General features: G+C 38.8%; 2 protein-coding genes across 2 annotated transcripts in view; both read right to left on the reverse strand.

Annotated features, from left to right (window-relative positions):
- The window catches only part of LOC150086962 (uncharacterized), a 270,054-nt gene extending 267,337 nt beyond the window's left edge, over positions 1 to 2,717 (reverse strand). The window contains exon 1 of the mRNA XM_090372337.1: positions 2,314 to 2,717. Coding sequence (XP_090228463.1) covers positions 2,314 to 2,697 — 384 coding nt within the window. The 5' untranslated portion in view covers positions 2,698 to 2,717. The remainder of the gene's footprint in view (positions 1 to 2,313) is intronic.
- A 20,628-nt stretch (positions 2,718 to 23,345) lies between these two features.
- LOC150086963 (pancreatic triacylglycerol lipase-like) overlaps positions 23,346 to 23,564 on the reverse strand; it is a 169,269-nt gene continuing 169,050 nt past the window's right edge. The window contains exon 9 of the mRNA XM_090372338.1: positions 23,346 to 23,457. Within this exon, the coding sequence (XP_090228464.1) occupies positions 23,346 to 23,457 (112 nt within the window). The remainder of the gene's footprint in view (positions 23,458 to 23,564) is intronic.

A 23,564-nucleotide genomic window follows, 5' to 3' on the forward strand; every position in this document is an offset into this window, starting at 1 on the left:
TTTTTTTTTTTTTTGTTTTTTTTGGCAGATGCTGCATAAGCTTGCTTTCTTGCATCGTATGCCTCTACTAATGCTGTTAGCATTAGCATTAAATAAATTGTTTTTGACAGTAAATTATAAATTTTCCAAAAAAAAATTGGAAAATTATTAAGAAAATCAAAAAGTTTTATTCCAAACTAACCATGTTTTTTTCAGGTTCTAGTAAACCTCATACCATTATGAAAACATACAGCAGGAAAGTCCTACTGCATAAATTCATGCTTTATACAAAATCAAAAATCTTTAATCTGTCAGACTAAATAGTGCAAACCACAAGCGAGGAAGTACTTAATAGTAGCATTTTTAGCTGGACTTCAGTGTAGTATACCCCTCATGTTACGTGACGAGTTACGGGGAAAGGCTATGTGACAAACATATAAAGTCATGTGGAGGATGTGAACTGAGAAAGATAGTTGTAATTAGAAGGAGGAAAATAACACTTTTACAAAGGGTTATGTTTTTAATTGACTTGCATTTTTGTTTAGTGAAAAAAGTTTGTTCCTATGTGACTTCATTATCATTATTAATAGCCATATGGTGCAAGGAAGCCTGAGGCTTATGCTGCACCGGCCAAAAAAAAAAAAATTTTCCTATTACCCTGAGAGAGAGAGAGAGAGAGAGAGAGAGAGAGAGAGAGAGAAGTAGAAAGGAATCACCAAGAAAGAGAAGAATGATGATATCCAGCTCAGGACCCTGGGTGTGCCAAGCCCATACTCACCAGATGTGAGCCCCTGGACTTTGGGATGGATTGAAGCAAAAGAAGTGTGGGTTTTTTTAATAGATTTTCATTTTAATGAAAAAAGGATAGGTTAGTTTACTACACTAATTTGGGACAGATTCAAGCAAAAGGAGTGTGGGTTTAGGTGTGTCATGCAACCTTCTGTTTGTTGGGCAGCGTTTCTCTGTGACAGGAGTAATCACGATTGATTTTGACCGTTCATTGGTCATGCCGTGGGGTACAAACTATTCCAAAGTTTTACTGCATTTTTTTTTAATCAATAGCATCCCTAAATCCACTCCTCTAAATATCAACAGTCAGCACTAGGCCAGTTGCTGGTTTGACTGTTGAACCATCCATATAAAAAAGGTCATTTTTTAAACATCATTTCATATGACTTACAATTTAAAAATAGAAAAAAATTTTTTTAATTTAACTTATAAAAAGAGGAAATGCTTGGTACTGTTTATGTTAACACTAGTTTCAGATTTGGTGTTTTACACATGAACGTGTAGTGTCAGGTTTAGTATAGTTTCATGCATAGGTGTTATTTTATTTTATTTTTTTTCAGCCAATGCTGAAAGTGTCCTCATGAACAAAAAAACAAAAAATAAATAAAATAAATAAATAAATAAGGAACCGAGCATTTTATGATGATTAGCCGAACTATACTAAATATTTATGATTGGCAGTAGATGACAATCCAAACTGTACAAGATATCACATCTGTACATCAGTTTTTAGTGTAAGATAGGATAATATTAAAGCAGTATTGGTGCAATAAAAGATTTTCTCTCTCAGTAAAACGCCATGTTGGCAGCAGGAATCATATGTACTGTAAGGAGTTTTTTCTTTAGGGATCAAAAAGAAAATTGGCATGTACTGAAATTAATGTTCTTAAAATTAGTAATAAGTGCAATTTTACTTAATCTAAATTTTAAAAAAATTACATAAATTTTTTTATGTGATTGCGGTGCTTTTACACAGCAATCACTTTTTTCATAATTTTATTGGGATTAATTAGTGTCACTGGCTAATCTGAACTGCTTTCTCTCTAAAAAAAAAAAAAAAAAAAAAACAGAAAATACATTAATATATATAATATGCTATACGGATTTTTTTATTTATTTATTTGGTTGACTTTTTAATCGCTCTTAGAAGCCAGTAAGGTTAGTGTGTAGGGGACCAGGGTTTCAGTTGTAAGGTCTGCTGGCTCTTAGGTGACAGCTGTAACGTTTGGCTCTTCAGTTGTAAAGTCTGGTCCCCTACACACTAACGTTGAGGGTTAGCGTTGGCACTGGAGTGTTGCTAGGCCGACCCACTCCTCCCCCACCCCATATGGCGGGGTTAACTGCAATTTCGAGATCACTCCACATGTCCCGGCTCGGAACACCTGACTTCCCGCCCCCACACACTTCACGTCCCTACCACTTCAACGGAAAAACCCGCCAACAAACCAATTGCCCATCTGATCAATCAATTAAGTACACAATAAGTAGAACTACATTAATTATTTCATTATAAATCCTTAACTACTAAAAAATCATATTACTTACAGACTGGGTTAAACCAAATGGTGCAGAGATGTCAGTATTGCAATTTTCTTCTGTGGATATGACTGCCAAGGATGCACTTTTAAGATTGCTAATTTGTCCAGATAACGAATTTTGAATTTTTACTTTTGATAATCTGTATTCAATGCCATCATCGATATTATGAGTGCTTATTTCTTGTCCTTGTTTATTTTGTATCCTCCAGACTGGCGGGCTTTCAACTACTTTCACTAAAATTCCCTCTTTTTTTAATTTATATAGCAAACTGTTTACAACATTTTTTGGCTGGCGCAGAGCACGACAAATGTCAAGAAGACGTACATTAATTTCTGGATAATTATGAAAAAAATCCACCAATTGATGCCGTAATTCGGTATCCTGGGCCATATCAGTTCACTTACGAACGCTTAAACGAAACTGAAATTGTCAAATGTCATTAATACCAAAACGCCGCATTACACAACAGCAGATGGAAACTCTCAGCACAGGTGGCTACCGCTAGAAGGAGGGCAGACATCATTATTTTTGATTAATCTTTATTATAATAATAGATTCTTTATTAACATAAATTGTATACAATAGTGATTCCTTATTATTATTAGCTATATGGTGCAAGGAAGCCTGAGGAGTATGCGGCACCAGCCAAAAAAAAAAAATTCCCGAGTTACCCTGAGAGAGAGAGAGTCAAAAGTAAGAAAGAGAAGAATAATGATACCCTTCTCAGAAACCAGGGTGCGCCAAACCAATACTCAACAGATATGAGCCCCTGGGTTGATTCCTTACACAGAAGGCCAGAGGAATCTTACAATATGTTGTTTATACAAGTGATTTTTTTTATTAGAAAAAAAATAATAATCAAAATGTAACAATGAAATACAGTCAGGCCTCGCATAACGCGAGTTCGATTAACGCGACATTCAGTTAACGCTATTTGAAAAATGATACAACTTTTCACTTTACACGATGCAAATTTCCAGTTAATGCGATTTTTTTTTTTTTTTATGCGATAGTTGAAAAAGATTTGAATCGCTCGTTAAGCTTACCGCGAGTCGTACGGTCAATAAACACACTTTTGCCTGCTGACCGCCTCGGTGTGTTCCATCAACCATCGGAAGAAGATGTGTTACTAGTTTGTATCCTGCTAATAAAGTCAGTGCACACTTGCATAAACATTCTAATTTTTAAATGAACCAGATGAAAAGCTTACCGCGAAGGGGATAGCGGTAATAGAATTAGATGAAATCTTTCATGTCGCATTGAACCTCAAACAAAAGGTTTGAGGTTCTCTGCGATATTTATTTAGCCAGGGCCCAGAGAAGATTGTTGTCGGCTATCGGAAATTGATTGATGAAAAGAGAAAGTCAACACTGTTCAAATATTTCCGCAACAGTCATTTCTTTATTGTGTATTTTATGTCAGAGGTTCCCAAACTTTCTAGGTTCATGGCGCCTTTAGTGTCTCAGTAATTTCTTCAAGGCGTACCCAGACCAAAAGAAATACCTAACAGTTCCGTTTAGTAGTTAGGTCCAAACAACTTAATGAGAAATGCTGAAACTACCTCGAGCTAGTAGTTCGCGCGGTATCCGACAGATGTCGAGTATCGCTGTGTTTCCCTCGAAAATTTAAAATATTCCGCGGCACACAGCTTGGGAACCGCTGTTTTATGCAATAAACATTTAATTCTATAATTATTTTCATTACCTTTTACATTGTATACAGTTAAAAAGTTATTTAAAAGGTATTTTTAAAATTCTTTATGGACATTCCAGAAGGTTAAGGACCAATTATAATTTTTCCTATTGATTATTATATTCGATTAACGCGTGTCCGTTTTGCGCGATGCGCTCGCGCGACAAATTAATCGCGTTACTCGAGGCCAGCCTGTAGTAATTGAAACGAAAAACGGCTACAAACTGAGCAGAACTTGAAATGACATCGGCTAAGACCGGCACTTAACATTTTAAACTCAAATTCATAAACAGTCAAAAATCAACTTGTAGTAGAGGCAGAATCCCCATTCTTCAGCTTACAGAGAGACTAAATTTGAACAAATCCTGGGAGTTTTATATTAATATCGGTAAAAACAGATCTTGGTTATCAATATTTTATCCATACCATTTTCCATGTATACTTTGAAAATACAAAGAAAGAATCATTACAAACGATTTCACATAATTCATGTACAGTTATATATCTTTACACGGCCATTCAATAAAAGCTGACTATCCAGAGTTACATGGACAGTTATTATTATTATTATTGCTCTTATATTATTTCTCCCTGTTAACCTTGGGATGGGTATTGCTACCAAGTACACAGGGTGGTTGTTATTATGTCTGGTGTTACTGCTGGTCGAGGAACTCTCTGACAATCCTACAGGTGTTCAGGATTGCGAATTTCTGCAGTTCCTTGTAGGTGTTCCCTGGGAGACCTATTGCTGCTAGGCTGTTGTGTAGGGTCTTTGGCACCATACCTGTGGCTGACACAATGATCGGAATGGTCGTTACTTGTTGCATATGCCATATCTCTTTGATCTCCTGTGTTAGGTTCGTGTACTTCCTAATTTTTTCCCCATGGGTTTTCTGTAAGTTGCAAGTGTTGGGTACGGCTATGTCAATCAGATAGGTAGCCTTTTCCTTCTTGTTCACAAGGGTAATGTTTGCTCTGTTGTGCTGGATTGTCCTATCCGTTATTATGGCGCCATCTCAGTACAGCTTGTGGGTTGGGGTTTCTACTACTGTTGTTCGTACTTGTAGTACGGTACACTTTGTTCGATCAATAGGTATTTCCTTGCTAGCTTCTGATGTATTATCCTAGCTACCTAGTCGTATCTATGAGTGTACTCAGTCTGGGTGATCACCTTGCACCCCGCGCTGATGTCCTGGATCGTTTCTGAAGCCAGGTGGCATCGTCGACATGGGTCATCTAACACTCCGAGCTCCTTGGAGATGTATTTTCTATAGTTCCTGGTGTTGATTAGCTGTTCTTGGATGGCGAGCATGAACCTTCAGTAACGGGGAAGAGGGTCCCGCTCGTAAGCCATGCATTGGAAGCAATTTTATCTATGTGATCTTGATGGATATCATTGTAGTGTCTGTCATGGAGTGTCTTCTCTGCCCATCTTTCTACCTTCGTTTGTACCTCCTGATAGGGGGGGGGGCTCCTCTCTTAGCTGGAGTGGGGGTATACCACTTGTCTATCTTCCTTATTGCCTGGTGGAGTGCTGCTGTGTGTTTCTGGAACTTCTCCTTCAGGTTAACTATCTCTGTCTTCTGTTGCTTGCTCAATGAGGTCTATCAAGCTCACTTCCTACTTCTTTCCCGGGAATTGTCAGTCTCTCCGTGGCAGATTTTGGGTTCTGTTGCAGGCACTTGGTCATCATTGTCCTTGTCTTTCTCGTGATATACTCCAGCTCGGTGTTAGTCCAATCTATGAGCCCGAAGAATTAGGTTAGCACTGGGACTGTACGGGTGTTTGTGGCTTTAATTGTGTTCCCTCCGTTCAGCTTTGCTTTCCGCAGGCTTCTGGGTCTCTGATGGTATTTTTCGGTTAGGCAGGCCATAATTTCCTTGGGCTGTAACTGATGAACCTGCAAAATCCCCAAATATTTGTAGACCTCTCCCTCTGCCATGACTACTATCTCTTTACCAGTCTGCAGTTGATAGTTACTGTTGAGTAATTTTCCCTTGGAGCAACTTTCACGATGTTTATTTATTTTATTACTATGAATTTATTTATTATATTATTCTAATTTAATACTATTATTATTGTACCGGTCTCCCAGCGTGATGAAGCCGCGTTCGCTTCCGCCAAAGCGGTACTCGAACTCGAGTCCATCAGGCTGGTAGTCCAGTGTTGTAACCACTGGGCCATCGCGCCCCTCTAATTATTATTTTTATTATTATTATTGTTGTTGCTCTTATATTATTTCTCCCTGATTTGGGGGTTCCACTCCGTGACGGGTACTGCTACCAAGTACACAGGGTGTTTGTAATGTCTGGTGTTACTGTCAGTCGAGAAAATCTCTTACTATCCTACAGGTGTTCAGGATTGCGACTTTCTGAAGTTCCTTGTAGGTGTTTTCTCTATTGCTGCTAGGCTGCTATGAAGAGTGTTTGGCACCATACCGGTGGTTCACATGATGATTGGGATGGCTGATACTTCTTGCATTTGCCACATCTCGTTCATCTCATGTCTGAGGTTCGTGTACTTCCTAATTTTTAACTCATCGGTTTTCTGGACATTGCTTATGGTCGGCACCACTATGTAAATCAGATAGGTAGCATTTTCCATCTTGTCCACAAATGTAATGTCCTGTCTGTTGTGCGGGATGGTCTTATCCGTTATTATGGTACGATCCCAGTACAGCTTGTGGGTTCAGGTCTCTAGTACTACCTGGGGTTCGTACTTGTAGTATGGTACACTTTCTTTGGTCAACTGGTATTATCCTCACTAGCTTCTGAAGTTTTATCTTGGTTACCTGGTCATGTCTATGAGAGTTCTCAGTTTGGGTGATCCCCTTCACCCCGAGGTGATGTGTTGGATCGTTTCTGAGGCCAAGTGGCGTCGTCAACATCTGTTATCTGACATTCTGGGGTATTTTGCGATGTATTTCCTATAGTTTCTGGTGTTCATTACCTGGTCTTGGATGGCCACCATATATTCTAGAATCTTAGTGAAGAGCGTCCCGCTTGTGAGCCATGAATTGGAAGCAATGGTGTCGATATGATCTTGATGGAGGTAATTATAATGTCTGCCATGGAGTGTCTTCTTTGCCCATCTTTCTAACTTCCTTTCTTGTACTGTCTGGGCGGGCAGAGGTTTCCTCGCTTAGGTCGAGTGGGGTATACCACATCTATCTTCCTTATGGCCTGGTGGAGTGGTGCTGTGTTGTTCTCGAAGTAATCCTTCAGGTTAACTATCGCTGTTTTCTGTTGTTCTATCAGGTCTATTAGGCCGCTTCCTCCCTCTTTCGGAGGTATTGTTATTCTCTCCACTGCTGACTTCGGGTGATTTTGGCGACTCTTGGTCATCATTATCCTTGCCCTTTGCAGATATCTTCTAACTGGGTGTTAGTACAATCTATGACCCCGGATGTGGATGTTAGTACTGAAGCTGCATAGGTTTTTATGGCTTTCACTATGTTCCCTCCATTCAATTTTGCTTTCAGCAGGCTTCTGAGTCTGATGATATTTTTCAGTTAGCCACTTCTTGATTTCCTTATGCTCTAACTGCTCAGCCTGCATCATCCCTAGGTATTTGTAGGTCTCTCCTTCTGTCATAACTTCGATCTCTTTACCAGTCAGCAGCTGGTAATTTCGGCCAACTAATTTTCCCAGATGTAGTGTGTGGGTCTTGCATTTTTCTAGACCAAATTCCATCCTGATGTCCTTGCTGAATTCTTCGGTGATCCGGAGTATTTACTCGAGTTGCTTCTCGGTTGTCTCGTAGAGCTTGATGTCAATCATATACATCAGGTGAGTCAGGGTGTATAGGTTCTTTCTTCCTTCTTTGAGGTTATATCCACACTTTCTGTCGTTGAGCTGGTGAATCGTGGGTTGAGTGCTAGTAGAATGGTACACTTTCTTTGGATGCTAGACAAAACCATAGTGGGCTCGGAGCATCTCCCTGGAAGATTCCTCTTCTTATGGGGATTGGCCTGGTTGTGATGTTCTCAACCTTAATGGAGGCACTCCATTTCGCCATTGTTGCTCCTTCACAAGTTTGTCACTTTCTAGGAACAACTTCAGAGTCTGAAGTTGCTCCTACAAAGTGACAAACTTAAGGTCTCTATTAGCCAGCTATGAGGTATGGAGTCGAAGGCCTTGCCTAATCGATTTAGACCGTGTATATGTTTCGGTGCTTCTTGAAGGCTTGCTCCAAAACTGCGGCATCTATGGTTAATTGCTCCTTGTATCCTTTGCTTGCATCCCTTCTGGTTTTCGGCCATTATGTTCTGACGCTCTAAGTGGTCTGATAGCTTCTTATTTATGCAGCTGGTCAGGATCTTGTACTTCGTTGGTAGGCATGTGATTGGCCTGTATTTCGTCGGCTTTCTTGTATGTTCATCTTTAGGCTCCAGATATGTGATTCCTTCAGTGAGAAACTTGGGGATTGTCTCCGGGTTGCCTATCATTCCAGTGAACTGCTCTGCTAGGCGCTTGTGTGTGCAGGTGAGCATCTTGTACCAGTAGTTGTGGATGTTATCAATTCCCGGGGTTCGCCAGTTGTGGGTGTTCCTGATCGACTGTTTTACTTCTTCTTTTCGAATCTCCCACTCTCTCATCTCTTGTATGTCCTTCGTTTTCTCCCTTTCTACTTCTATCCAGGGTGCTCTGCTGTTATGTCTTAATTCACTGGTCCAGATATTTCTCCCGAACTTTTCGATCGTCTTCTTCTCGGGTGGTCCGTGTCCTGCTTTCTCATGTTCACCACGTTTCCTGTAGAAGGTTGGCCCTCATCGAAGATTCGGTTGTTTATTTTCCTCTGAGAGCTTTCTTTGCGTCGGTGTAATCTTTTACTCAGTGCGGGAATGTTCTACTTCAGTGTGTCCAAGTATTCTTCTATTCTCTAATTCTGGTCTTATGTTAGCTGTGGATGCTGTCTCTCTTGAGGATGCTCTTCACGTTTCCAATCAATTCTTACTTCTATTGCCCTGCTGTTACTAGGTCAACTGACCTATCTTGACTCTTAATTCTTCTATCTTCTGCTGAAGTCTTCTTTCCGAAGCTCGCGGTTCCTTCTGTTTTCGGTTCTTCTGCTGCTGGTCTCTCGTTTCTTTTCCATTAATCCTAGTGGCTGCTATGGCAGCCCAGTATACGGCTATGTGGATAGCCTCCAGCGTTGTACCATGGTTGTCAAGGTAATGTGGCATTATTTGCCGATTGAGGTTGTCTGTTACTCTCCACAGGATTCTGCTTAGGTATCACGTGGGTTCTTGTTGGGTCCATTCCTTTGAATTCGGTTAGGGTCTTCTTCCACTCGTCTTTTATTCTGGATAGCATGATGTCGTCTCTTTCTACTTCAGCTACTCTGGGTTGTATTTCTTCTTGCTGTTCCTTCTCTGGTTCCATATTGACCATATTCTTTGTGTTTTATAGCAGATCACCGACATCCTGCTCGATTTTTTCCAAGATGGCAGGAGCTACTAGGTTCTTCGTGACGATGGTCCTTCTTTGGTCTGCTAATTGCTGTTCGGTAACCTGAATATCCGTGTATCGTTCCAACCACTTGGTATGTAGTTCCGATCTGTACATTGTCATATCGGTCTCTAGCCTGGTTATTTTATAGTACAGGGCTTCTTAAACGTTTTTCATTCACGACCCCATTTATGATTGCGAGTTTCTTGGCGACCCCATATAAATATAAAAGAAAAATAAATTAATATTTTTTGATGATTTATTTATTAGGTAACAATATACATATACATATGAAAATATATAGTTTTAGAATTCGTTTTGAAACATACAAAAATCTAAAATTAAAAATAGGGCATATAATTTTTGTAACTATAATAAATACAATTTTACAAAAAATTGTAAAATTGTATTTATTATAGTTACAAAAATTATATGCCCTATTTTTCATCAAAATTGCATTTTTTTACAATAACATAAATAAAAGGGGATTCTGACCGTCTTAGTTCGCTCGAATATATTCGAACGCAGTCGTTGAGTGGTGTAAGCATTAAATTAAAATTAAAGTAAAAAATTTAATGAGATGGATGTGCCTGTTTTTTATTGCATAACAAATTAAATCTTGGTGGAATGTTTGACACTGCTGGACGTAAGACCTCTTCAACATTTTTTAGCGCTGAACGATACTGGGATTTAATGTGTGTTAAAGCTGAGAAAGTAACTTCACATAAATATGTGGTGTTGAATGGCAGAAGTACATTTAACGCCATATCAGCGATTGTGGGAAATTCAGTTCTAGTTCCGATCCAGAATTCAGTCAAGGACTTTTTTTGAAATTGTAGTTTTAAGTTTGAGTCACTCGAAAGCTCAGCAAATTCCTCTTGAGCTTTAAGTGGCAGGTGATCAATCTCACTTAAGCCAATCCAAAACAGCTTTTGAATCCAAACTATTTTTTTGGAAATCAATATTTAATATAAAATATGTACGGAACTGTGTTTCTAGCGCTTTTAAGTGATCTACAATAATTTTTGCAATAAAAGTTTTACAATGAATTTTCTCGATTATAAAATTGTCGACACTGGAAAACATTTCGAACGAATTTTTTTCTACCCTACTTTTCCAAATGTTGATCTTTTTGATAAAACTTTCAATTTTATCATTCGAAGTAAATATATCGCAATTTTTTCCTTGGAGAGACAAGTTGAGATCGTTTAATTTCGCAAAAATATCTGACAAATAACACAGCTTGGATAGCCATGTCATTTTGAAAAAAAGCAGCAAGTTCACATTTTCGTTCGGTTAAAAATATTTCGATCTCGTCCTTTAATAGCAATAACCTTCTTAAACTTTGACCTCTTGACAACCATCTTACTTCTGCATGTAATAATAAAGTTGTGTAGTAGTTGGAATCCGTATCCTTACAGAGATTTGAAAATAAGCGGCTGTTAAGGGCATGGCTCTTAATAAAATGTATAATCTTAACAGCATCCTGAAGCACATCGTTCAATTCTGGTGCTAATTTTTTTGCTGCAAGGGCCTCTCGGTGAATAAGGCAGTGAGTAAAAGTTATATGATCATAATGAGCAGCTTGAAAAAATGATTTAAAACCAAAATTTTTGCCGGTCATCGCTCTTGCACCATCTGTGCATATTCCACAGCAATTTTTCCATTCTAAACCTTCAGTTTTTAAAAATTCGTCAACTTTACAATATATGTCTTTCCCTGTAGTATGGTCTTCCATAGGACAAAATAACAATTCTTCCTCCACGCTTTCTTTATAAACGTACCTGACATATACTAACAACTGAGCCAATTTAGTAATATCAGTTGTTTCGTCCAACTGAATTGAAAATTTTGGGCTTTCTTTAATTCTTGTAATAAGTTGCACTAATTGGTCCTTGTTAATATCAGAAATTCTATTCGAGACAGTGTCGTTCGACAAAGGAATTTTTCGAATATCATCGCCATATTTACAAGTACTTCCATGTAGTATTTCTACCATTTTAATAGCAGCAGGTAATACAAGATCTTCTCCAATGGTGAACGGCTTTTTATTTTTAGCAATACAGTATGCAACTTCATATGACGCTAGTAAACATTTTTCACTAACGGTTATAAATTTTTCAAAGGATTTTTTTTCTTTATTTAAAGATTTATACAGTCTTTCAAAATATTCTTTTGGTTTATTGACATACGAAACATGCTTTGATTCAAGATGTCTTTTTAATTTTTATGGTTGCATACTCTCCGGAGCCAATAATTCATTGCAGATCAAACAAAGAGGTTGTTCATTACCCTTACAATTTTGAAATGTAAAGCCAAATTGAAGAAAAGACTCATCATATTTTCTTTTTCGCACATAAGATGCCTGTTTTTCAATATTTTGTCCTGCCTGAGAAGAGTTTGTAGCATTATTATCTGCGTCATTGCTCTTCTTATTTAAGTTCAGCCATTTATCCATGGCCAAAAATTATTTTGATCCTAAAATACAATAAATAATAAAAATAACATATTGCATATAATAATTGATTTATTAATTACCGAATAAATAAAAAAAACTAAAATCTCGTTACGGCGGAACACTGACAATTGACTACACTAGAAGAGCGTCAATACTACACTAGTTCACATTACAGTCAGTGTTATTGAATCATAGTCTCGCTGTACGTGTGCGCGCGCATTCCTCCCTTTGTTTGTGCGCAGGTGTGTGAGTGTGACTCTGCACAAATACACATCTAGATGTTATAAAATCGTGTATTTAAATATTTGACATTAAAATCTCTCGCGACCCCAGAATTTTGCTACGCAACCCCAAATGGGGTCGCGACCCATAGTTTAAGAAGGCCTGTTATAGTATACTCGCATGATGTATGTATTCACATCCATGCTTCACTTCATGCGTTGGCATTCTCTCTTCCTGGGTGGTCACTAGTGCAGTTGCGCAGGAAGCACTTCCAGTTGATGGGGCTGGGTGGTCTTGCCCTTCTCTTGTGATAGCCTTAGGGGGACAGCACTACTTGATCCAGAGACTGTCTCCAACTTTTCGAACTGACCTCTCTGTGTAAGGCCTGACCGCAAATGACTTTATCCTGTGCCACTTGCTTCACTACCTTGCTCAGGAGACTGTCTCCAACTTTGTGAACCTACCCCTTTGTCTAAGGCTTGACCGCGAGTGACTTTATCCTGCGCCACACTCGATGGAGTATGAATAATATTTATCTGTGGCATCATCCATCTATGGAGGTGGACTTGTTTAGCTTCAGATTATGTCCAGTGTTTTTATTTATTTATTTAATTCTTGTGAGCGCCACCAGATGGGGCCGCTATCTGCCTCAGCTGTCGCTCCTACCTTGGGGAAGGTAAGTCCAATGGGATAACTTTCGCGATGTTTTTTTTTTCTCATTTAATACTATTATTATATGGGTTTCCCAGCGTAATAGAGCCACATTCGCTTCCAACAATGAGGGATTTGAACCCAGCATGGTGGACATCAGTTTGGTAGTCCAGTGTCTTAACCACTGGGCCCGCACACCCCTTTTATTATTATTATTATTTCTATATCGATCTCCAGCTTCGTTATTTCGCTTGCATGATGCACCTATTCACTTTGATACGCTGCGTTTTCTCCCATCCTGGGTGGTCACTAGCGCAGTTGCACAGGAAGTACTTCCAGTTGGTGGGGCTGGATGGTCTTGCAATTCTCTTGTGGTAGCCATATGGAGGACAGCACCCCTTGCTACACTGTCTTCTCTCTGATTTTTTGAGCCTACCCCTCTGCCTAAGGCCTGAACATGAGTGACTTTATCCTGCACCACACTCGATGCAGTATGATTAATATTTCTCTGTGACATCATCCATTATTGGAGGTGGACCTGTTTAGCTTCGGCTTATGTCCAGTGACAGTTCTCGCGAGTGAACTGCCAGATGGCACCACAATCTGCCTTAGCCGCTACTATGATCTTGGGGCAGGTAGGTCCCTCAGGGAAACTTTCACAATGTTTATTTATTTTATTAATTTTTATTACTATTAATTTATTTATTATTATTATTAATTACTATTATTATTATACCGGCCTCCCAGCATGGTGGAGGCACGTTCGCTTCCGCCAAGGCGGTACTCAAACCCGGGTCCATCAGGCTGGTAGTCCAGTGACGTAACCATTGGGCCATCGCATTCCCATTATTATTAGTAGTATTATTAACCATATGGTGCCAGGAAGCCTGAGGTGCATGCAGCACCAGTCGAAAAAAAATTTCTCAATTACTTTGAGAGAGAGAGAGAAAGGAACCATCAAGAAATAGAAGAATGATGATATCTAGCTGGGAACCATGTGTGTACCAAGCACATACTCACTAGATGTGAACCCCAGGGGTTGTTTCGGAGCTATTGTTTGTTTCTTTGTTGTTGGGGTTTTATGAGGATCAGCAACAAGTGCCGCATATAATACACTGTTTGACAAAATTAACAGAATATGTCGAAAACGTGGGGTTACTCATGCAGCTGGGATGGAGCGCAAAAGTTGTTATGGTGGTGTACCGTAGAATAATGATGAAAAGTGGAGACAGCAATAAACTTGGAACAGCTATAAAGGATATTTATTGGCGTTGTATAAGAACTGCTAAAAACGTCACATTACAGAAGTCGATGCAAGATGCTTGATAATGTGGTCATATGACATCAGTACGGCATATGATCCCTTGCAACGGCTAAACAGACCTGACTGCTGTGAACCCTGTTCAATATAAGGGTGTCTATAAGATTATGTGGTAACAAATCCTATTTCTTCCACCAGCTCAAACATCAGATCACCAAGTCATCGAGGACAGATCCAGCATTAGCAAATGTGGGGCCTGATTGGAGCATGCTGGCAGGATCCCTTGAAATATTCAATATTAACCCCCCGATATTTCGAAATAATGAAAGACTAAAAGTATTAATAATTCTTTATTATTTTTATATTACTACAATTTATTAACAATTTACCAGACATATTGATAATATAAACAAAACTAATCAGAAGGATATTTTTCTTGCCATTTCATCGGCAAAATCTTTCAAAACTTTCTCAAAATTTAAATTCCTTTTGTCTTCTCTTTCATTGGATAAAATTGCAAGGCTGTTGAGTCTCTCTGAAGCGTCGTCGACCTCAGATATGTTTTAATTAACTTTAATGGGGAAAACCTTCTTTACCTTGACGCTACAGTCACTGGAATCGTTAAAAATATTCTTAGCGATATGAATAAATTCCGAAATACAGTAGCTCTTACATTAGTTGAAGAAATTTTTAAAAATTTAAACGATTATCAAAGCAGAATCATTTTCAGTCCTTCCATTTCCTCCGATAGCAGATGGCCATTAATATCTGCCACCTTCACAGACTTGTCCAATTCATTGATCCTGAAAGTGCGATTTCTAAATCTGCTGCGTGTTTTCTTAACTCGTCCTTTGGAATTCTTAGAAATTTACCCAAGAAACCTGGCGCCTCCGTAGCCAGGTGGGAAGGAGCAGCAGTGCGTAGCACACGCTTCTTGATTAGACCGGGGTTCGAGCCCGTCACCACCAAATACGGAGGATGCGGAAAGGTCAGGGAATGACCACCGCATATCCCGGAGCAATATGGCCTTAGTTGCTAATGCTCCTAAAAATCAAATAACCAACCAACCAACCCAAGAAACCAAAAAGATTATTATGTAATTTCAATACCATTTAATTTGGCTGTCTGGGTGCATTTACATTATTTACAAAAATATTTTAAATAATTACCATCTAATTTGCAGAGTCAGTTCTTATATTTAGCTTCTTTGAGTCATCGATCACGAAAGTTTCAAGTAAAGGAAGTTGAAAAGTTCCGAGTGATTATTGCAAATTCAAATCATAATATCTTTCTCTGAAATGTAAATGATGCGGTAACAAATTTTCGATAAAAAAAATTACTGACATTAGAATAATAAAATTATAAAAAGTCTTGTCAAATTGTAACAATATGCAAAGAATAGTAAAAAAATAATAATAATAATAAAATAAAATAAATCTAGAGCAATGAGTAACATATATTATTATTACAAACTATACAATGTTGGATGATCAACCAACGTCATGGACCATTCGCAAATTATGAAAATGAAAACTGGAATAATGAATTTCCTACAACTTCAGCTTTTCTGTCACACGAAAAAAAAAAAAAAAAAGTGGTAGTAATGAGTAAATTTTTTCGTGTTCTGAGAAACTTAAAATTGTAGGATCACTGTACTTGAAAATGTAGGATCATAGAATGGTACATTATGCTTCATAAGAGCTGCAGAACGTTTTTTCTCTGCCAATAAGGCAAATGAAAATCTTTGTTATTGGCTAATTTTTTTGTTTCGTTTCCCACTCTTGTTTCCCAAGTTACTCTTTCAGTAACTTTGCAACAAATTTTCCCACCATAAACGAAAACAAAACTGGTACATATAAAAGCATTATAAAATGTATATTATTCATGGCCAGCCACAAAGTGCCGGGGCTGTAAGCTGTATAGAAACAAAGCAATAGACAAGGGTAAAAACAAAGCAACAGACAAGGGTAGAATGTTGTTGTGAAAATGGCAAATGAACCTCAAAACCATAAATAAATTTAACGAAACTGCATGCTTTGGGGTGACCAAAGTAAATGCTTTACTTTGCCTGGCCATTGCTTATTCCACTCTTTCAACACCACGGAATAAACGCTAATTACAGGAAGGGTCACTCCCAATGAACTGGCCAGTTTCAGAATGCCATATGCAAGGATCAAAGGATCCATGATTCATATGTGTCTGTTGTTAGCATAGTAATAACTGATTCCCAGTCCTTGTAGCTTTTTGTTTCAGATAAACAAAAGAAAAGTAAAATCTAGCTGAAGGCGCTAAAACGATAACACTGGCCATAGCTAGTCTGTTATGTGACAAATTTGTATTGTAAAATAAAACATATTGCCCTCAAACAACATAGTGCACTCACAAAAAATACAAATTCACTAATATTAAAATAAAATCAGACTGTGATGTATATTTATATTCAACACTGATTTTGCTGAATATTTCATGGCTATCTGTTATATACTAATAATGTATTTCTATAAGCAGAGCATTAGTGTAAACAATACTCGGGCAGCCAGTCGCCAGGTTAATCAGATTGCGTTGCATTTAATTTTTAAAAAATTGTTCATTTATTAATGAAATCCGTTAACTGTCATCAGAAATTAGCATTAGCATTAGCAATAGTAGAGGCATACAATGCAAGAAAGCAAACTTATGCAGCATCTGCCAAAAAAAACCCTCCCATTTCACCCCTCCATTCGTTCCAAATGCCTGTCCAGCTCAGCCTTAAATTTATTTAGGCTATCAACTTTCACAACAAAAGATGTTGTAGAAGTCTGTTCCACCAATCGACTACCCGCTGCTAAAGGCAAATTTCCGCACAAATTTCTGCAGGTGCCTACTGTCCAGGTGCTGCAATTTGCAGAACTTAAGCCTTTTTTGGTAAGAGCACCCCTTTGTTCCCCTCACCAATCTTGTTGTCCTTCTTTGTACTCGTTCTATCAACTCTACATCCTTCCTAAAATGAAGCATCCAGACATGTACACAGTACTCTAGGTGTGCTGGCCTGACCATTACCTTGTATAACGGGATGATCACCTGCCTGTCCCTGCTAGCAAAATTCCTATGTATCATTGACAAGACTCCATGACCTGCCTTGACACCTGTCTGCACTGCTCTGCGAACTTCATATTCGACTGCACAATTACTCCCAGGTCTTTTTCACTTTCCACTTCCCTGAGTGTAGTACCACACAGTTGGTACATCTCTCTTCGGTTATTGCTACCCATATGCAGTACTTTGCATTTGTCAATGTTAAACTTCAGTTGCCACTTCTCAGCCCATTTTCCCAACTTATCTAGATCCAGGTGGAGTAGCATACTCCACCTGGATCTACATAAGTTGGGAAAATGGGATGTATACCATTGATAATGGAATACATCTTCCAAATTTCAAGTGCCCCATTCAAGCTTGGCCCCAAAGCAGCTGCATTGGCATAGTTATGCTACTTACGTGTGTGTCGCGTTCCAGCTCCAACACAATAAATAAAATGAAGGATAAAATAAAGTTTAATTATGTAAACAAGAAGCGCAATTATTTAAATGAAAACACTTAAATATTACTAAACAAGTTTATAGCGATGTGTACCGCGTTCGGCAAGGCGAGCGAGGTTGCATGGCCGTACAGCGAGTGCCAAGCGAAAGTAATTAATTTTCATATATGTATACCACACCTTATCTGGCCCTTATGTAAGGGGGGTAAGTAAAGTGTAAAGTGTGTTAGCTGTCTGATGCCAGCAGGGGTTCGCCATCTTCACGTTGTATACTCTGTTTGTGTATCACACAACTCTGTAGAGACCAGAGATTTAAGTGTGTGGGATGTGGAATATCGTGTACTGTTATCTTCTTTTGTTCTTCTGACCATTTAGCCATTGGACCCTACTAGGACCCATCATTGCCCTCAATTTGCCACAAGGAGGAAGGTCAGGAATGACCTATATAAAAAAGGGGAGCACTGCGGTGATTTGCAGCTGAATTGGGGTATAGGTTTAAGTGAGAGGGGATAAATTTTGCGCTAGTTCAATTAATTTACTTTATGGGCATAAATAAGTTAAATTTGAGTAGGGGAAGAGACTGAAGGCTGGGGGGAATGGATAGAGATAAGGGGACGATTGGGAAGCCATCCCATGAAGATCAGAGGGAAAAAATCCTCACCATGGGAAGGGGGGGGAAGCAGGAAGAGGAGGAAACCAGAACACATATCCTCCTCCTCTGTCCTGAATTGGGGATTTAAAGAAACCAGGTTAGGGCACCCAGTTTAGATCACCAGTTCCGGATGTGGTTCCCAACACTCCAGTTGGGGGACTAGAAGGTCATTCCATATGTTGGTATTTGGTTGTATTTGTCCTTCAGTTGTATTGGTGCATAATAGCCTAAGATGCTGATGCGCCATAAAACTCCTAACAACCAACCAACCTTCAGTTGTATTTCCAGTTCTTCCATATGCTAGTTTCGATTTTGGTGGGGAATCTTGTACTATTACTCGCCGCATTGTGGGTAGTCAGTTCTGGTCCGTTAGACCTGAGACTGATTTTGGACGTATCTGTCATCAGTGTCAGGTCGCCATAGGCATCCTCATCTTTGTTCATTGCTCCCTCTATTTAGTAGCATCAAGTTTAGGTAAGTCATTTCAAGGTATTCAGTCAGTAGGGATTTGTTGATAGGGGCACCATTCCTTTACTTAGGTTCCTTTCTGTTCTTATCTTGTTCATTTGGTGCCGGTCTACTGTCTGCTTTGTTAATCTCCTGCATTGTTATGCAGCGCAAGCAATGTCCTCCTCCACCTTGTGAAACCCTGCGTGAACTTACTGAACGCTTTGTATTCTTCTTCTGTGTCCAGTAAAAAGTGTTCCTGGTTACAGGGAAGGTATAGTCTTGGTTATCAGGGTGCTTCAGAGATGACAGTATTCACATTCATGGAAGACTGCTGGAGCAGTCTTCCATGAATTGGAGCAGTATGGCATTGGAGGCAAATTTCTCCAATGGATAAAGGGGGTGGTTGAGGGGGAGAAGACAGAGAGTGGTAATCAATGGACACTGCTCATCGTGGACTAATGTTATTAGTGGAGTCCCTCAGGGTTCAGTGCTGGGTCCATTATTGTTTTCTGTATTTATAAATGATATTGATGATGGTATATCAAGCTTAATGTCCAAGTTTGCAGACGATACAAAAGTTGGCAGGGTTGTTAAGGACACTACTGACGCTATGCTGCTGCAACAGGATCTGGAAAGGTTGAGCAGGTGGGCTGAGAGGTGGCAAATGAAGTTTAACATTGACAAATGTAAAGTACTACACATGGGAGACAGCAACCCCAGAGCAACGTATCAACTCTGTGATACTACACTGACAGTGGTAGAGGATGAAAGGGACCTGGGGGTGGTTGTGCAGGCAGATATGAAGTTCTCTAAGCAGTGCAGACAGGCTGCAAGAGTAGCTCATGGTGTATTGTCAATGATATATAGGAATTTTTCTAGCAGCGATAAGGATGTGATTATTCCCTCGTATAAGGCAATGGTAAGGCCACACCTAGAGTACTGTATACAGGCCTGGAGGCCTCATTTCAAGAAGGATGTAGAGCTGCTGGAACGAGTACAGAGAAGGGCAACAAGATTAGTGAATGGAACAAAGGGGTGCTCTTACGAAGAAAGGCTTAAGTTTTGCAAATTACAGTGTCTGGAGACTAGGCACCAGCGAGGTGATCTGATAGAGGTGTTTAAGGCTTTGAATGGTTTGAGCATGCTCAATGCTGATGGGATTCTTCCTCTTGCTCAGAAGAATCACCTGAGAGGGCATAAATTCAAATTGAGGAAAGACAGATGTAGGATAGACGTGCGGAAATTTGCCTTTAGCCAGCAGGTGGTTGGTTGATGGAACAGACTTCCATCCCTTGTCGTGTAAGTTGATAGCCTAAATAAGTTTAAGGCTCAGCTGGACAGGTATTTTGAACAAACAGAGGGGTGAAGTGGAAGTGGTTATTTTTTATTTATTTTATTTTTTTTTGGCTGATGCTGCATAAGCTTGCTTTCTTGCATCAAATGCCTCTACTAATGCTAATTTGTCAGGAGTGTCATGCAATTTAAATGTTTTAAAATAAATTCTTTAACTAAATTTAAAAAAAAATCTTTTTCCTTCTGCTGTTTATTTTCATTTATCTCTTTTCCCCTTCAATTCTTTTTCCTATTTTCGTTTAATTTTAATTTAAATTTTTCTAACACGCACGAGCCTGATTTGGTCCAATCAGGTTAAGGCCGGCTCTGACTGAGGAGTTGGCTGTAGGCATGCAATGCGATGCCCTCGCATATTAATCATTATGCTAATATAATGTTATATAAAGTAGTGCATCACTGCTCAATTGTACTTGTCACTGAAACTTGTTGCATACAATTGAGTTTCTTTGGGTGCATGCGTTGTACTTGTTGCATCACTGCATGCAACAAGTACAACGCATGTGCATCGGGTTTCATGACGATTTCTAGGTAGCGTAACGTTTTTTCCAAATAACGCCGGTAAAAACATTTTTAATGTCAAAAATTTATTGTTAATACAATGGAAATTTAAAATTCAATAAAAATGAAACCCAAAAGCATACTGTCAACTTTTGTATCATCTGCAAACTTCGACATTAAGTCTGATATGCCTTTATCAATTAAACTGATAAATATAGAAAACAATAATGGGCCTAACACCAAAATCTGGGGAACTCCATTAATAACATTAGTCCAGGAAGAGCAGTTTCCATTGATTATACCACTGCCTTTTCCCACTCAACTATCCCTTTATCCATAGCAACTTGCCCTCCCTTAATGGCACTCTACTCCAATTTGTAAAGCAGTCTTCTATATGCAACAGTATCAAAAGCTTTCCTGAAGTCCATGCATATGATACCAAAATTATTTTTGCATGCAGTTCTTTTATAACACATCATAGTATCCAATCTAATTGCTCAGACAAAATTTCCTCCCAACAAACCCGTGTTGTGTTTGAAGTATAACTGCAGCCTTGTCTAGATGATCCTACATTACTTCTCTAACCAGTGACTCCATTATTTTACCTGCAACAGATGTTGTTATTTGGTTTTTAGGAGCATTAGCAACTAAGGCCATATTGCTCCGGGGATATGCAGGGGTCATTCCCTAACCTTTCCGCACCCTCCGTATTTGGTGGCTCACGGGCTCGAACCCTGATCTAATCAAGAAGCGTGTGCTATGCACTGCCGCTCCTGCCCACCTGGCTACGGAGGCACCACTTGCAACAGAAAAACTAACAGGTCTGTAATTACTTGTGTCATTCTTTGATGCCCCTTTGTTAATTGATGATACATTTTCACATCCCCAGTCCAAGGGGATCTTCCATGAATCCAAGGATGCTCCCATACGTAAGGTTAAGTGTTTGCTTACTTTCTTTGCTTCCTTCCTTAATATAACTGGATAGACCCAATCCATTCAGTTACCTTTATGTTTAACTTCAATGATTTCTCTTTCACTTTCCTCTCACTTATAAAATCATTTAGTTTCCTGTTGGAGTTTGATAAACTTCTGGCCTCAACTTCCCTACATAATTCCTTGTGTGTGAATGTAGATGCAAAACACTCATTGTTTGACAGCAACCTGAGCAGGATCATCAACAGTCATACCATCAATATCAAGTGGACCGATTTGAATCGTCCTCTTCCTTCTAGTGTTTATGTAAGTAAAGAAGTTTTTGCTCTTTTTCTTTGCATCCTTTGCCAAAGATTTCTCATATTCTGCCTTTGCTTGCCTAACCTCCTTTGTGACCTGATTACAGACTAGTTTATATCTACCATAGTTCTCTGTGTCATCTGATAATTTATGTGCATCCCATGCATTTTTTTTCTCTGCCACAAGTCTCATTAGTTCATCTGACATCCATTTAGGCCTAATCCTGAACAGTATTTCTTAGTTGGTACAAAAAGCAAGTAGCTTTCATGATTAATTCCGTGAATGCTTTCCATTCAGAATTGGCTGAAGGTAATATCAGTTGGTCAAACTGTGTAGAATTTAAAAACTGTCTGAGACCAGTCTAGTCACCTTTATGAAAGCAAAAACTCATCCTTGATGGTAGTTACATATTTAAGTAAATCCCACATCAGTACACTTTGATTCCTGCACCCAGTGGTTCCTTTATCTGCAGATTTTTAATGCATGTATAATCACTGCTGACAATCAGATCAAGAGTATTACTCCATCTGGCTGCCACCCTAAGTGCCGTCGTAGAAAATGGTTATCCAATAAATCTAAAAATGTCTTGCTAGTGTGCAAGTGACCAACCCACAAGTTCCAGTCAATATCTGGAAAGTTAAAATTTCCCATTATAAGACACTCTGGTTTACTGGTCCACTCTACTTCTCTGTATAGTCATTGACTGCACCTGCCAGAGTCATAACTTCTACTCTCATTTCTGCTTTCCCGGTGCTTTTGTCACACCAACGGACCCAACCTTTCAGTATTTGTAGTAGTATTCTTCAATATAAGCTTCTGTTCGGTAAGAAAACTTTGGATGCATTTTCTAGTTCAACACATTTTCATGATCTTTATTGAAGGTTTGAATTGCTTATACACCTATAATTGTGATATTTATTGACTTACTTAAGTAATAAATGCCCCCGGTTTTGTTTCAATGTTTTTATCTGCCAAAACTATAACAATGTGCTGTACAACAGAAATAGCTCTGAGTACTGATTAAACTAGTGTTTCCCCACATACTATATTAGGACCATCCAAGATCTGTCTTATCTACCCAGGTTCATTATGTTCATAAATTTCATGTGTTCTCTGGTTGATTTGTCTGTTTGTCTGGGAGTGGACTGTGACTGACTAATTCAGCCATCGAGTGAAAAAAGCCCATAAAACTTCCTTGCATCATTCAAAGAATTTGAATTGGGCCTTTTCCCACCTGGTGTGGGGACAGCGATTATACTATTGTACTACCATGCAGACTTCCTCACCTACTATAGCCAGCGATCACACCTCTGTCTAATGAGGTCAACTCATGTATCTTAACAAGCCATTAATAAAAAAATTCTCATTCATATTTGAACTGTATCATGCTAATTTTTTCATAATGGACGACATGGAATTCAATATATCTTTCTTTATATTTTCTTTTTTAAGGAAATATGGACAATACAATATATACTGAACCAGTATTTATTTGCAAACTATCACAATGAAAATATACTAGTATCTCAAGATTTCTTTAAAATCTTAATTCATTGAACAATTAATAATGTTCACTACTGACCAGCAGCAGATATTATTATATATCAATATTGCACACCATCATGTATCAACTTCCTATCTGTACACTTCTCTGTCGGAAATATACTTTTTGTCTTTTGCTGATCAACTGCTTCGTCATTTCCGCAGAAGATGGTTCTGTTGAGGAAATGAAATATTTAGAAAATGGGAAGACACAAGTATTTCACTATTTATAGAAATAATATACATCATACCAAAGCTACATTAGATCTAAGGATCCAAAC

Source organism: Mastigoproctus giganteus, chromosome 4, assembly GCF_048544385.1.
Source record: "Mastigoproctus giganteus isolate SK-2022 chromosome 4, ASM4854438v1, whole genome shotgun sequence".
NCBI lineage: Eukaryota > Metazoa > Arthropoda > Arachnida > Uropygi > Thelyphonidae > Mastigoproctus > Mastigoproctus giganteus.